At 35.7% G+C, this 16,751-nt stretch overlaps 2 protein-coding genes across 7 annotated transcripts in view; one reads left to right on the top strand and one right to left on the bottom strand.

Annotated features, from left to right (window-relative positions):
* Positions 1-10,706, top strand: part of RBM12B (RNA binding motif protein 12B) — a 30,826-nt gene extending 20,120 nt beyond the window's left edge. For all 3 annotated transcript variants that reach the window (XR_007472460.1, XR_004486287.2, XM_049700217.1), the window contains exon 3: positions 10,680-10,706. The gene's annotated coding sequence lies outside the window, so the exon portion shown is untranslated. The remainder of the gene's footprint in view (positions 1-10,679) is intronic.
* CIBAR1 (CBY1 interacting BAR domain containing 1) overlaps positions 1-16,751 on the bottom strand; it is a 24,626-nt gene extending 7,875 nt beyond the window's left edge. Inside the window, exons 1-6 of one of the 4 annotated variants that reach the window (XM_004275393.3) lie at positions 16,532-16,741; positions 15,781-16,015; positions 13,479-13,547; positions 12,411-12,512; positions 9,531-9,536; positions 8,216-8,320 (exon numbers count right to left, since the gene is read on the bottom strand). In XM_004275393.3, the coding sequence (XP_004275441.1) occupies positions 8,216-8,320; positions 9,531-9,536; positions 12,411-12,512; positions 13,479-13,547; positions 15,781-16,015; positions 16,532-16,557 (543 nt within the window). In that variant the 5' untranslated portion in view covers positions 16,558-16,741. Of the gene's footprint in view, positions 1-8,215; positions 8,321-9,530; positions 9,537-12,410; positions 12,513-13,478; positions 13,548-14,584; positions 14,609-15,780; positions 16,016-16,531 lie in introns of all 4 variants that reach the window. The other 3 variants (XM_049700295.1, XM_033438294.2, XM_033438296.2) reach the window with 3 other exon arrangements.

Below are 16,751 nucleotides of genomic sequence, written 5' to 3'. Positions count from 1 at the left end.
GGTAAACTCTGAGCATGATGATGACAACTTACAGTAGGGAAGGTCATGAGCAAAGAGAAATGAATAAAGATGTGCATGTTGATCTAAGCAGAGGTGAGATAATCGGTGGGTAGGGAAAGTATACAAGCCAGACAAGTTTTCAATAAAATAGGATCTATCCTTTTGTTATCTTATCCCTTATCAAAATAAAAAATCAGAGCATTAATGTAAAGAGAAGTGGGCAGAATAAGAATAGGATAGAAAATACTCAAGCATTGTCCTTTAAGGGGCAATATACATGAGATGGGTTAGGCTAGAAGGCAATAGTCAAATACTCATTTTCCTTCATTTCTGTTCTCCTGTGTTAACCACCCAGATAGGAGTGGTCCTGCACCTTGCAAAGTAGCCATACAGATATCCCTTAGTGTCCTGTGATTTTTTTTCCCCCTCTCCATCTCCATTCTTAAGGATTAGAAAAATATTTAAGGGAGAACTAACAGGCTTCTGATTGCTACTCAGTGGAAATAGATCTGTAGTTGGACGTAACCCTTCTGAGCTGCCAAGCACATATGTAGGGCTAAATGCAAAGATTGGGCTCTGGGATAAATGACTTATAACTATAACTGACAATGACCTTTACTGTCACTTCATATAGGTCACAAAGTGCTCTGGTATACTGGACTGGCAACTGACTAATAAACAGCATTATGCCAAGGTGCAACTTTGGATTCCACACCAAGAATCTCCAGATAGGAATACCTTAGAGGTAGAATGGCTTTTGACTAGGGCTGGTACTTCTCTTGTCAGTCTTCCTAAGATAGGTGACTAGCTAGAAAGTAAGGGGTTAAGCTTAAACCGCTCAAGTAAATTGGGTATTACTCCTATTTTTAAATAGTTCTACAAATGAACATTCTAAATCTTTAAGAGACTGGCACACTATTTAATAACTAATGAAATCCCAACATTTACAGCCTTATTACACCTAAATCTGTAGGTTTAGGCTTAATTCAAGTCTATTCCACTGTGGTAACTGAGGAATATGGAAAAAATTCAAAATAATTTAAAATTTTGAATATTTGAATATAGTTATTAAATCCCTGATGCCAAAATCTCTGAATGTGATGTCATCTCTGAACTAACAATTTCTTAATAATAGCATTTTATAGGAGTTATATTCCCCTTAGCTCATAAGTAAGCCCTGAAAATATGTTGATATGTCTGTCACTGAAGAATGATACATTATTTTGGTTTATCCATATCCTCTGATAAAAGAATCTATTACACTCTCATTTGAAAAGACAGAGCTCAACATTGAGTCTGTTAGCATTTTGCAGTCTCAAAATTTAGTTTCACTTAGTGATAGAAAACATTTTAAGAAGTAGCTTTAATTAGTAAATGGCTATTATTTACTACTTGGAACAATGAGTGAAAAATCACTCAAGTTTTGTGATACTTTGGTTTAATCCTTTATGGTTTGACCTTTTATTTTACTTGGAACATGAGTGAAAAATCACTCAAGTTTTGTGATACTTTGGTTTAATCCTTTATGGTTTGACCTTTTACTTCTTGACAGAACATATACTATATATCTATTTAAGATGGGAATGGCCCTGTTAACTCTTCTGTCACAAACAGTGATGGAGAATCAGTGGCATTGCTAAGGCAGTATTCCAGACTTGGAATTTTTGACCCAAGAACCATGAAGCCTTAAGATTATCAGAGAGGACAGTTATATCCCTGAGTATAGTAAGGAGGAAAAACTACCAGTTATACTTTTTCTTTCTAGCTATTGATAGAATTTCATAAAACATGGGAAAATGGGCAGAAAGGAGGAAGATAATAGCAAGGAAGAATCAGATGACAACTGGTATAAGAAAGAACATAAAAACGTTGTGTTTTTAAAATAAAATAATTTCAGTGAGTCACCAGAAAGGTGGTGGAACTTTGAAAGATCCATTCATATTTAGAAAAAATTTTCCTCAAATAAACACAGCTTTCAATGATCTCATGTAATCTGCTAATCTGGAATGGGTCAGTATGGTCAGGGACAGAGGCATTCACACATTACTTTTTTTTCCTCATTTTCAATTTTATTTTGTGTGACTAGAAGGCCATTTGGGTACGTACTTAATTTTTATTGGTGGGGGTGGTGGGGAGCTAATATGAAATTCTCTACCCATCGGCAAGTATTCTGCAAAGCAGGTAGCCTCGTAGTTTAAAATAGGGCCTCTGGATTAAGATAAACCTGGGTTCAAATCAAGACGGAAACAAATCAGCTGTGTAATATTACACAGTTTGTTCTTTTCTCCTTAATTTCAACATCTTAGGTTTTGCCTTAAGGATTAAATGTAATCCAGGAAAAGGTACAGTATGGTAACTGGCTTAGAGTAAGTGCTCAGCACAAGTGTGCTGTTTTTATTGTCCAAGGAGTAAACCAGCTAAATTAGAAAATGCTCCTTATCATAACATTAAAGCCTCCATCTGGTTTAATTAGAAAGCAGAATATTTAACAAAAAAGTCATAAAAGGTCTTGTTAATAATTTTGGCAAATGGGAAATGACAGCTCTCCAGAGTAGAGGCTATTTAATAAATGATGTCAGGAGAACTTTCTATCCATTTGAGAATAATAAAGTTAGACATCTACCTCATACCATAGGCAAAATACAACTGCATAAAATAAAATATTTAAAATATTAAAAAATCATACAAATACTAGAAAATATGAGCAAATAATTATATAATCTTGGGGATGAAAACTCCTTTCTAAGCATGACACCAAGGCAGAAATCAAAAAGGAGAAGATCTGGCAGCAAAAATAAGACTTTAAGGTGGTAAAAACATACCGTAAGCAACAAAATGGGAAAATATATTTGCAACAGATCTTCTCTTTAATATAATGGGTTAATATTCTCAATATAAAGAATTTTTACAAATTAATAAGAAAAATGCCAACACTCAATAAAAATATAGGCTAAGGTCAAATGTGAGTAATTTACTAAAGAAAAATGTGTCATTAAATATATGAAAAAATACTCTGCCTCAACAGTAGTAACTGTAGCAAATTAATATGATACTGATTTTTCACCTATTAGATTATTTTATTATTAAAAATACTACTACTCGTCATTGTTACATTGGTGTGCTCATGTAAGGTTCTGCAGAAATGTTAACTAGTTAAAGCTTTGTGGACAGAAGTTAAAAACAGCTATCCAAATTGAAAGTGTGTATGCTCTTTGAATGAGAATGCCACTTCTAGTAATTTATCCCAAGAGAATAACTGGACCAGAAAAAAGGCTGATGTTTAATGATGCAATGAGATCTATAATTGCAAAAATAATCTAGATGTCCATCAATGAGGGCTGGTTAAATAAACTGATATATCCATATAGCAAAATACTATATGAGGGTGCCATTACAGACAATATGGATTTTTGTTTCCTTAGCACAAATATATCCATGATATATTAAATTTTAAAAAGATGCTACATATAGTGTGGCCCCATTTAAATAAAACTGTATAGTGGTAATAATATTACCTTTCTCATAGGACACTGTGAGGAGGAAATGAGTTAATCCATATAAAATGCTTAGAATGTGTGACATAGTTAATGTCTAAGAAATATTTGTTGTTATTATTCTTATTAGTATATTTCTTGAGTATATTTCATAGAAAGTAAGTCTGGAAGGATATAAACCAAAACGGCTTATTTCTGAGCAGTGGAATTATTACATTTTTCTCAATAATTTTATGAAAAAAAGTCATGGTGATTTCATATTTATTTATAAGAAAAATAAAGTTACTAAAAATTAAGTTTTGAAGCTATTTCTTGCTCACGTCAGCGACTTTACCAATACTGAATTCCTGTCCCTATCTGTTCCAGGAGTGACCCCTGGTCAAGATCGTTTTCATAGGTCAGAAATTCCCTTGACACCATATAACTGATGACTTTTTCCATTACATGGGAAACAAATAGGATTGTGAGTTTTCTTCCACATTCTATACAACTAAGTTCATACCAGCTTTTCCCAGAAAGACAGATCCTTTGCAAGGTTCCTATCAAAAGTCTTTTCCTAAAAATTGTGCTACCTTACTAATTAACACTGCTGCTAAAATTCAGATAGACTTGTCAATTAAACCCCACCTCAAACACAGTTAATACAGTTATGAGCAGTGCTCACTACTGCCAATCATTTCTACCCCCAGGGAGGTTAAAGAAAGACCCAGAAGCTCTGCCTCCATCTGAAGCAGTAGCCTGATAACAGGTACAATAAGAATGTTCTTAAAAAAAAAAAAATGTTTTGTGTCTGATTCTCCCAAAACATGAGCGGGATCAACAGTTTTGACTTTTCCAAGAATTTATCTCACAAACAGAGGTGTTTGTCAGACATGGTAAAATCAACATGGCAATATCTGAATATTGTTTTTGTTAGAAATAAGGGGGTGGTAAAGTAACCCTTCTGATTGATTTTCGAGGCTTTTGGGTACAGGATCTGTGCATCCCTCTTTATCATAAAACATCTCAAATGAGGCCTAACTTGGAAAAGGAACAATTTGACAGTAAGGAGGAAAGACATACAGAACAGAGATTCATAACCTTAACAGACTCTGGTATTAATCTCTGGAACTCATATTTCTGGGAGTTTGCTAGAGTCATGGGGGCCTGTATTAAAAGTGTACACTTTCACAGATGACATGATCTTGTACGTAGAAAATCTTGAGGAATCTGCAAAAAACTATCAGACCTAATAAATGAGTTTTGCAAGGTTGCAAGATATAAGATCAATGTACAAAAATCAACGGTATTTCTGTGCACTTGCAATGAACTGAAATGAAATCAAGTAAACAATTCCATTTACAGTAGCATCAATAATCATAAAATACTTTGGAAAAAGTTAAAGAAAAGCACAAAACCTACACTTTGAAACTTATAAACATTGTTAAAAGAAATTAAGGATGATTTAAATAAATGGAAAACCAGCCCATGTTCATGGATTGGAAGAATTAATCTTAAGATGGCAGTACTCCTCAAATTGACCTACAGATTTGATGCAATCCCTGTCAGCATCCCAGCTGACTTGTAGAAACTGACAAGCTGTTTCAAAAATTCATACCGAATTACAACAGATCCAGAATAGCGAAAACAATCTTAAAAAGGAACAAAATAAAACTCACACACCCTGATTTTAAAAGTTACTACAAAGCACTGTTAATTAATCAGGACAGTGTGGTACTGGCATAAGGATAGACCTAGATCAATAAGAATGGGAGTTCAGAAACAAAACCACATCAACTGATTTTCAACAAGAGTGCCTAGACTTCAATGAGAAAAGAACAGTCTCTTCAATAAATGGTGCTTGAACAACTGGATAGTCAGTCACATGCAAAAGAATGGGGTTTAACACCTTCAGTTCACATGATACACAAAAATTAAATGCATAAAAGACTTAACAATGAAGACTATAAACGTGTTAGAAGAAAACATAGGGATAAATCTTTATAATCTCAGATTTGGCAATGGATCCTTAGATATGACACTAAAAGCACAAGCAACAAAAGAAAAAGATAAATTGGACTTCATCAAAATTAAAAAGCTTTGTGCTTCAAGGGACACCATCAAGATAGTGAAAAGAACTCACAGAATGGAAGAAAATAACTGCAAAACATATCTGATAAGGGATCTGTATCCAGAATATATAAAGAACTCTTAAAATGCAATAAAAAAAGATAACCCAATTAACAGATCTGAATAGACACTTTTTTCAAAAAAGATATACAAATGGCCATAAGCATCAGTAGGAAAATGCAAATCAAAACCACAATAAGGTACCACTCTACACCCACTAGGACGGCTATAATGAAAAAGTCTGATGAACAACAAGTATTGGTGAGGATGCAGAGAAATTGGAACCCTCATATACTACTGGTGGGAAAATACAATGGCACAGCCACGTTGGAAAACAGTCCGGCAGTTTCTCACATAATTAAAGACAGAGTTACCATATGAACCAGCAATTCAACAGGTTATATGGTTGAACTGAAATGAAATGTCCAAGAGAAATGAAAATATGTCTATACAAAAACTTGTCCATGAATGTTTATATCATTAATCATAATAGCCAAAAGGTAGAAACAATCCGAAAGTCCATCAACTGATGAAAAGATAAACATAATGTGCTTAATATCCATACAATGGAATATTATTCCACCATAAAAAGGAATGAGATACTGATATGTACTACACTATGGCTAAACCCTGAAAGCATGCTAAGTGAAAGAAGCCAGTTACAAAAGCCATGTATTTTATGATTCCATTCATATGAAATGTATGTTCAGAATAGCCAAATCCAAAGAGACATGAGATTAGTGATGGTTGCTTAGGCTGGGGGTGAGGGCTGGGGGAGCAGGAAGGTAAAAGTTAAAGTGTACTAGGCCTCACTTTGAGATGATAAAAATGTTCTAAAATTGAGTGATGATGGTTGTACATATCTGAACACACTAAAAACCACTGAGCTGTACATTTTAAATAGGAGAATTGTACGGTATGTGAATTCTCTCTCCATTTTTAAAAAAGTAGGTTTTTTCCTGTCTTTTTTTGTGACTACCACAAGACTTCCCTCTTCCAGGGTCATGATATAGCAGGACAAGAGAGAAGCTTGGAAGCCCTTTTCTTCTCTGTGCACCATCCACTGTGCAGTCCCTTACTCCATGTCCTACTGCTTCAGGAAATCCCAGGTCGTACGAATTGTAATTGGGAATTCTGCACTCCCTGTCTCTGCCCGTTTTGTAACTGGTGATGCTCATGGGATTAAAATCACCTGTAGAGTTGGCCAGCATGCAGATGGAACACTGAAGTGAGCCTAAAGATCAGAGACGCAGATTGCCATGTGTAAAAGAGAAGTTTTTAGGCATGAAGAACAGTGGTAAAGTGAGGAACCAGGCTCCCAAGTCACTAAAGAAGCCCTTACTTAGGTGGCAATGAATCAGACATACCTCACAAGTCTCCAATCTCATTTTTCAGATTAAAGCCAATTATTTTAATCTTCCTTCCCTTCTCCCTCAATTTGAGAGAGGATGTCAGCAGTTGTAAAATGTAATGCCCTGCCCACACTCTTCTATGTGGGTAAAAGGGTTTGTCTCAGGGCAGCTCCTGAGGTGCTCTTCCTGAGTAGCAATCTACACAGCAGAGTGCAGAGTGAATTGAAAGGCTTAATTTTTTTTTTTTTTTAATCTTCAGGACCAAAGTAGAGACGTTTGAGCCTGGCTATCAGAAAAATCAAAGTTCTGAAATCCTATGAAACTATGATAGGAAATTTAAAAAAAATAAAAGGGCAAATGAATGTTGTTTCATGGACTGGAGAGAGAAATGTTAAGTGGCAGATAATGCCTATTTTATTGATAAGAACGTAACTTTTGAAGGCAGGATATTTTCTTTGTTAATAAGTTATTAAAATGACAAAAAATACTCTTCTTTAAAAGCTGTTCCAGGAAAATTTGCAGTGAGCCAAAAGGCATCCTTAGATGACTTGTTTTAAAGGCCATAACGTGATCATAAGTAATCCTCCGAATCTTTCCAAGATGCCCATGAGAAAGTCACTGAAGACCTTCTCAAGTCCATGATCCTGAATGTCTACTGATATGTTATAATAAGTCAATTCTTGTGACACCATACCATGGTGGATGCAAGTTTATGTGGTTAGCTACTCTTAATTATTTGATAATATGTAGGTATTAGAAACCTATAAGCTATAAAAATTAGTGATAGTGTATCATAATGGAAAGCACAGATTTTTAAAATACATAATTGGTTTATGGTTCAGACTTTTGGCTGTGATACTTCAGAAAGGTTACTTTATATCTCTGCTTAATTTTTTTTTTTTTTTTTACATAATAAATGATAACACCACCTCACTTTCATGGGGTTGCTGTAAAGATTAAAAGATAATTTATGTAAAGTGCCTGGAGCCGTACCTGATACATAAAAACATAATAAATGTCATTTTTCTGTGATTAACACTATTTGTAATAATATTTGAATATCTGGCCTTTGGTTGGGAATGGAGCCCCTTTAAATACCATTGTTTCCATAAGAAAATAATATTTGATATGTTTCTGTTTACATCTTTTTCACACAGACTATTTATGGACTAAAAAAATCAGTAATTTAAATTTGTCATAAATTTAAATAAAAAATAAGGTTAGAAAACATATTTTGAACCTTAACAGTTACTTTGTTACCTTTATATCCTTTATTTTCTGCTTTTCAAAGCTGTCAATAGTCTCCTCCAGATGGCGAGTTGTTCGAGCAGCATCCATTGTGGCCCTCTGTAATTCAGTTTCTGCCTACAAAAGTGTCCCCGCCAAAGTACAGGAAAAACTCAAGTCAGAATCCATTCGACTGAGTCTTTTTGTAAACGCTACCACTGCGGTACTGGCTTTTTGCCATAACAGCGTCAATCATTCAAAATATATTTTACCACATAAAGTAAAATGATCTATACGATAAGCACATGCAGAGTAAAGAACTTTAAATCTTTCAGGTGACATGATTCATGATCTCAAACAAAAGAAAACAAAAATTCCTTCCCTTTCTGCATACAAAATCATTTTATTTCTATATCACCCTTGGATGATTTACTGTAAAACAATTTTCTATATTTTCTACTGCTTTCACATATTTCACTGTCTCTGCCATTTATCATACTCTCCTTTTCTCCTCACTATCTCTCTCCCCTTTAACCCTTTCTCCCCTCAAATACTTAAGTATTTTCAATCTTCTAGTTCTCCAAATGCATGAAATGTTTCTACTTCTGTAATATCCTAATCAGGTAGAGTAGGATATACACTACAAATATTTATTTCAGCATGGATTTTCTATTTGTATATTTTTCTTATAAGCTAACAATATTACACTATTACTTAGTTAATGCTTATTACAAAAAATATATACCAGCAACTAATAAATTAGATGGAAAATCTAATACTTTCCTTCAAAGTACTCATACTATCTAGATCCATGTTGTACAATCAATACGGTGGCCACTAGCAACATGTAGCTATTTACATTTAAATTAATTAAAATCAAATGTAAATTAAAAAACTGGTTTCTCTAGTTGCCATTTCAAGAGCTCAATAGCCATACATATAGCTAGTGGCTACAGTGCTGTAAAGTGCAGAACATTTCCAATCTAATCATGTATTTCTCTTTAAAAAAATCATCTCTTCCTTTAAGGACAACAGTTTGCCCCAAAATATTTAAAATTTTTTGTTAAACAATAACATATTTTTAAAAACATGGCCCAATTTTCTGATTAAACTCTTTCTAATAATGTTGTTTCCTATGTTAGTATTATGTTTACTCAAAAGTATCACATATCATCATCTTAATATTTACTCCATAGGAAAAATTTGCAGTTGTGAATCAAAGTTTTGTGAAACATAATATTATGACATTTAAGCCTTTGCTTTCTTTTTCAAGAAAATGTATAAATTGAAATAAGTAAAAAGGTTTACTATAGGGGTCCATCTCTTCACACATCACTTTATTACCCACCTGTGACTGAAATTTTTCATAAAGGAAAAAAATACATTTCAAATAGAACAATTTCTTCCAATAAATTAAAATCATATGCTATTATAGAATTATATCTTCTTGCAATTAGATTATACATTAATCATAACTTTATATTGATTATATACTTACAACTAGGTTAATTCAGATATACAATTTCAAGAAACTAAGCATTTAAAACTTATTTATATATATCTCTGTGTGTGTATATTTGCTATATAGGGTATAAAGTTTTCTTTAAATCCATGCAAACTTTTATGCTTTTAATCATAACCAGTAATCAAAAACAATTCTCTTTATTACTGATTTTCAGATTTTTAAAAATATAACTATCACAGGATTTATTACGAAAAAATTTCTAACAGGTATGATGCATGTTAACCTTTTACTAATGAGAATATTCAAGCAGACTATTTTTCTAATACTGTTCAGTACATGTGACTTGTGAAATTCTTTACCGTGACTACTTACTTTTGACTTAACGTCTTTTCCCTCCCCGTTTATTGACAGTTTCATTTTAAAATCTGGAAGGGTAGGTAGAGTTCGCTAAATTAGCAAAGAGCAGGGAAGCAGAAGCCACCTTCCACCACACTCCAGCAACTATGATTCATTTCCTAGTCTCAAATCCTTTTACTCGGGCATAGCCACGTGCCCAAATTCGCACAGCTATTTTTAGCAAAGTGGATACAGATTTCTGTTTCTTCCTTTTGTTGAAAATTCTTCAAAATCCTATAACATACCAATTTGGGCAGGAGATACTTTTGATTAAAATACTGTGATACAACTTTATGAATAAGGATATCAGTATATTTAATGAAATTAGTCATGAGTGCAAAATGGCTTATAAAAGAGTGAGCCAGATTGGTGTTTTTCTGTTGCAAGAAGCTTTTTCAGAAGCCACCAGGGGCCTTAGGGGGTCCAGGCAGAACACTGGGATTCTTCTTTACCCCATCCTCTTATACCAGAACTACTCTTTTATTTTATATACTGAACTTTAATGTACTTCTTTTGAAGATCAGATGAATTTTAAGGGTCTATCCTGGTAAATATTCTATGATGCTATGATAGAATATCTTTATATTTATAGTGGATGCATTTATATGTAGACTGTCCTTTATTTTCTGGTTTCAGGTTGTCAAAATCCACTGGAGTCCTACACCTTTCCTACTGAGTGTGGCAATTCATCTACAGCCATAATCTATTCAGTTGCTGCTTTATCTCCCCCTGTGTGAACTCCTGACCTGCTCTGTCTATGGTATAAGACAGCCTCCTCCACAGCAGTGTTTACAGCAAAGTACCAAAGTCAGAGGCGTCTGTCTTAGGAAGACATTTATTTCCACATCGAGTGTCCACAGCAATACCCCTGAATCAATCTTACCACCTCAAGATTCCAGATGTGACATTTTTTCTGCCCTTATGTACTCTCCCCTCCTCCGAACAAAGCAGCAAAATTTTGACCTCTGGCTTGATTCTTAAAAACTGGTGATATTCCCTAGTCTCTGCCTTAGTCCATAGTTGTCAGTCAGATTTTCCAGCATTCTGTAGTTTGTCTGACTTGCTTGAAACCCAGACTCTATAATCTCCAGTTTGTAGATCCCAGACATGTGGCTGCCCATTTTTATTACAAGGTTGGGCGTATGTATCTTTGGTCCAAAGGAAGGAGGACCAGGCTGTTGGTGCAGCCCAAAATCACTAATCAAGGGATTCCCCTCAGAAATGGAGGTGTTCTGGAACCTCAAATGTCCCCAAAGAGTCAATCCTCATGTGGTTTCTGGCAAAGGTGGGCTGTAAAAAACCTTAAGTAGGGAGGAGACACAAGGAATGGGAAAAAGAGGCAGCAGGATAAGTTAGTACCTTATATACAACTGCACCTATCCCAGTTGCTGGCAATTAGCCAGATGCTATTTTCTTTATTTAGTTAATTTATTTATCTAACTATTTATTTATTTATTTATGGCTGCATTGGGTCTTCGTTGCTGCATGTGGGCTTTCTCTAGTTACGGTGAGCAGGGGCTACTCTTCCTTGTGGTGCACCGGCTTCTCATTGCAGTGGCTTCTCTTGTTGCAGAACATGGGCTCTAGGTGCGCAGGCTTCAGTAGTTGTGGCTCATGGGCTCTATAGCGCAGGCTCAGTAGTTGTGGTGCACGGGCTTAGTTGCTCCGCAGCATGTGGCATCTTCCCTCACCAGGGATCGAACCCGTGTCCCATGCACTGGCAGGCGGATTCTTAACCACTGCACCACCAGGGAAGTCCCTGTTTAGTTCTGAACAAGGCACATTCTAGTTTAACAAATAATCATTCTGAGCAGAAGAACCTTGTTACAGTAGACACTCCTATTTAGATCTGTGTCCAGCTGTGGACCTCAATTATACTCTTCAATCTCCTGAGGGTCTTTGGCTGGAAGTCATAATTGTGGTTTCACATAGTTGTTGTTTTTTAAGATGAAGGGAATTTTACCAGGAAAAAAATCATTGTTCCTTCCTTTTCTCAAATGCAGGGCTGAGAAGGCATTGATATATTAGGATTAATGATAGATCTTTAAGTTTATAATTAATATTTAGTCATCATTTATGTAAAAAATCTTAGAATTTTGTATTCTTTATAAAAACATCTACACTTATGAGTGTTTTATATTTTGAATATCTTGTGGAAAACAACATAAGACTGAAGTAAGTTGTGTATTCTCTTTAAAATTAGCTAATTTCCATAGTGAGAATTTGTAAATGCATGTGTTTCTTTTCAAACTTTACATTCATATTCTTTGCACATTTAAAGTAGAAATGCATAATTTCCATATATATTTACTTCTGTACTGCATACCTTACAAAATATCTTTTTAAAGACCCAAATTCAAAGGATACAATAACATGTCGATCAGATGGGTTTCTCTGACGTGTTCTTTCTAACTGAGTTAACTGTTTAGCTTCTCGATTCCTTGCTGTTAATGTTGCTTTGAGGTCATCCTGCAAACAGGCATTTTTTTTTGTTGTTAATAAAAATCTCTTATTTAAGTAGTAAAATATACACTTCTCTGTTTTAAGAAGGGAAGAACACTCCCTATTTGATCCTGGCATCATTACCACAGGAATTATTACTATTGCATAATCAGTGTGTCTTTTTGTGTGAGACTGTGTGCATGTGTGTAGTTTAATATCCTCTCAAATAATGACACAATTTCAATGCAAAACTATATATATATTTATATATATGTATATACACACACATAAAATTCTGATTGTGGTGGTAGTTACAGATGTATACACATTTATTAAAACTCAGTGTACATTTAAAACAAGAGCATTTTACTGCATGTAAATTATACCTCAATAAAGTTGATTTAAAAAATAGAACTTTGGGAATGTAATGTATACCCTGGTGACTAGAATTAATAATACTGTACTGCATTTTGAAAGTTGCTAGGAGACTAGATCTTAAAAGTTCTCATCACAAGAAAAAAAAATTTGTAACTATGTATCACGACAGATGTTAACTAAACTTATTGTGGCCATTTCATAATATATACAAACATCAAATCGTTATGTTGTACACTTGAAACTAATATATGTCAATTATACCTCAAAAAAATTAAAAAAAAACTCTGTCACATTCATTTTTAGTTTACATGTTATCGCCTGCTTTAAAACAAAAATATAAACAAATTCATTTAGTAAAATAATTTCTGTCCACATGTTCTTCATGAATATAAATATTAAATATTTTAAAGTTTCCATAATAAACAAAACTGCTTTATGATGCTACAGTAGTATATAAAAATACTTCCTTATTCTCAAAGTTCTAAGAATGCTTCAGAGTGTGTAAAAAGAATGACTAAACACTACTCTGTACCTTTTATTAAAAGGACAGTTATTGGAAACCTCATATGTTTTGCCAGAATACCTAATAATAGTAGAAAAAATGAATTTACTTACTCGTTTCATTTTTACAATGGTTCCATAAGCTTTCAAAGGTTCAACTACTTTGGCTTCAAGTCTTTCAACCTATTGAAAATTATTATAAAATATAACTGAAAAGAAACATAGACATATCAAAATTTAAATTCTGAAATAAAACGTGTGCTGTCAAACCTGAACATAATTACTACACCGATTAATATTTGAAATTTTTAAAATTAAAATGTCAGTTACCTTTATAAATAAAAGAATAACCACCAGAAATTGATAAGACTCAGAACCTAAACTCAAATACATTAAAAACTGTTAAGCTGTGCAGTAGCAATAAAAGCTTTTGGTAAGTTTTAAGACACCTCAAATTTTATTGCAGCTACCACTTTCAGTGTGTTTAATACTTGGATGGATACTTTACATACATTATATCGGAAATGTAAAAGCCCAACCTTCCAGATAAGAAAATCAAAGCTGAAAAATATAGCATATGGGAAAGATTTAAAACAACACAATCCTCAAAAGCAAAAAAGCCTACAGACCACTTAGAGAACAAGATAGTGTTTCTGAGCTGTTATACTGTATGGTGGATCTCTCTTTTATTTAAAATTAAACAGTTTTTCTTAAACATTACAATATTTATCAGATTTTGAGTAATTTCTCCTTTTACTAATAGCACTAGTGGAAGGCACTAAAGAAACAGATTTTTTTTTAAGGCAAGTATACAACTATAGCATAAGAAAAATAACTCCTGGACATTAAAATTTTCTTTTTCAGGATAGCTAATACAAGATGACATGTATTTAATTGTTTAAAATGAACATGTATTACTTTTGTAGCAGGAAAAAGGCTTTTTTTTTGATGATACAGGTTTATATAATCAGTGAGTGTATATCACTTCATATTCATTTTTGTTTAGTTTCTATAAACAGAATGTATATGAATGTTTCACTTAAAAAATTTTAGGAAAATGGAGAAGATCAAGTTCTCATTGAGCATTTAAATATTAGGAATCCTAAAATCAAATCCATGAATACTCAGGATTATTTATTCCATTTCAAATAATCCATACACTGATTATTCAGTGTAAAGATTAGCCAAGTCTTTTTTCTGTTCTCCTTTTTGTAGCCTACCTTTTGTTCATTGTTCTTTAGCACCTCCACCATTTGGTAAGCAAGTGAAATAAAAAAAACAAATGTAAATCAATTCAGTTTGCTATTTGATAAATAGCATAAAGGTTGTCTAGAAAGGGGCACTGAAATTATTGGCTAACGTAGGGTTCTAGTATTATCTGTGAGTATAAACTACTTTTGAAACATTAAGTTCCCAGTTACACATAACTGAGAGTTGCTTATTACAGAATAAATACCATATGACAAGAACGAAACATTTTCCCACAAAGTAGCCCCAAAAGTAATTACTACTCAAATTTCTGTATGATTAGCAGTTATAGGTTCAAAGGTCATTATCTTCTTTTTGATTCTGAGGTTTTTTTGATAATTGAAATTTCTGTTTTAGGCTTTTAAAAAGGAAGAAAAGCACTGATGAGAAAAGTACAAAAGAAGCAATGCAGCTCTAATTGGGCAACTTCTGACAAGTTAAAAGTCAAAGTGAAAATTTCTGACCTGTATCTTGAATCCTGAAGTAAATATAAGTACTGATGAGGTATTAAAGTAAATGGGCTTTAACAATTTAAACAATTACAACACCACCTTCTTCCCTCCCCCCACCCCAAAGCAAAAAAACCCAAACAAACCCACAAAAAAAACAAAAAACTCCACAAAATTTCACTACTGGTTTGTATGCATAATACCATGGTGACTAGAATTAATAATACTGTACTCCCCCTCCGCCCCCCCCACCGCCTTTCAATGAAACATTGGTCAACTTTCCAGAGCATGGAAGCAGCAACAAAAATCTTTTGTTCATTTACTCCTTATTCACTCACATCACCACTTCCAACATCTTCCATCTCCATATATACTTTAAAATATACCTACCTGCACACAAGACACAAATCATGCTCCTTTTCTTGCCCTGGGGTACTACGTTTACTACGCCCTGCAAATAGCCACCCCATGGCCAAAAGTTGGCAAGTAAGGTGGGGAAATTCAGTACTTCAAGACACCCTAGAGTTTAGTTTGAAAACGGTAAAATCACAGGAAGCGTCCCTTTAATAGACTTACACAATGTTACCGACATGAAAAGGTACGTTTATCATCAAGAGTGTGTTCGTCACTGCAGTTAGGTAGATTACAAGTCTTCAGGGCTCCTCCGTCCACTACGTCAGGGCTCATTCATAACATGACGGTGTGACTTCACTCCATACCTCTGCTTGTCGATAATCCTGAAGTTTGGCAAACTCATCGGCAAAGGTTTTCAGGCCCTGCTTTAACTTCGGGGTCTCTGTAGAGGCATACACGTTGATTTCATTCACCAGGAGGTCTGCTTTGTCTCGCAGTCTGGCAGTTTTCCGCACATAAGCAGCAAAGATTTGGCACAGCTCTCCAAAGTGCTTCTCCACATTTGTGACAGCATCTTGCAGTTGTCTGGTTTGAGCATCCCTAGAGAAAAAGATGACACAAAAAGCAAATCATTCTCATTTGAGATGAGATGGCTTCATCTTCACGTTAATTTGATTATGCCAACATTCCCGGGGTATTCTGCAGCTTCGACGGCGCAAACCTTCAAAGATCCCACCATCTCCCAAGGCCGATCCTCCTCTAGGTCCCCATTCGGGGCCTGGCCTCCACATCCCACAGTGCAGGCGCACGAAGAGGCCTGGCTCCGGCCGGCGGCGCCACTGCGGGGTGGCGGCTCCCGGGGCAGCTCCGCGCCATGCTGCCCGGGCGCCCGGCTGCCACCCGGCGTCTGCACCGCCCGCGGCAGGGCGGGGGCCGGCGCCTGGGGAGCGTGAAGGCCGGCCACCGGGGAGGTAGGCCCCAGAGCGCGGCGGCTACTGTCCAGCCCCCGGCCCCGCGCCGGAGCTCGGCCCGGAGGCCCACGGAGCAAGGCTCCACTCCCCCACCCGAGCCCTCGCGTGTGGCGGCCCTGGGCAGCTGCGGCCCCGGGGCTGTTACCGGTTTTCCAAGCTGCGCCTCAACATCTTTTCTCGCGCACGGTCGGAGACCCGGGGCTGCGACCCAAAGACAGGGGTTCCGAAACGCCCGGGCGTGCGCGGGGTCGCTAGAGCCCGAGAGCCCGCCCCACGCGCCGCCGCGGCGGCCCCGGCGTTTCCACGGCAACGCGGCGCGCTCCCGCGCGGTCGGCGCCGGCGTCCCGGAGCGCGGAAGCTAGAGA

The sequence above is a fragment of the Orcinus orca genome, chromosome 17, assembly GCF_937001465.1.
Source record: "Orcinus orca chromosome 17, mOrcOrc1.1, whole genome shotgun sequence".
NCBI lineage: Eukaryota > Metazoa > Chordata > Mammalia > Artiodactyla > Delphinidae > Orcinus > Orcinus orca.
Note: the sequence above shows the minus strand (reverse complement) of the source record. Positions and strands in the feature narration are given on the sequence as shown.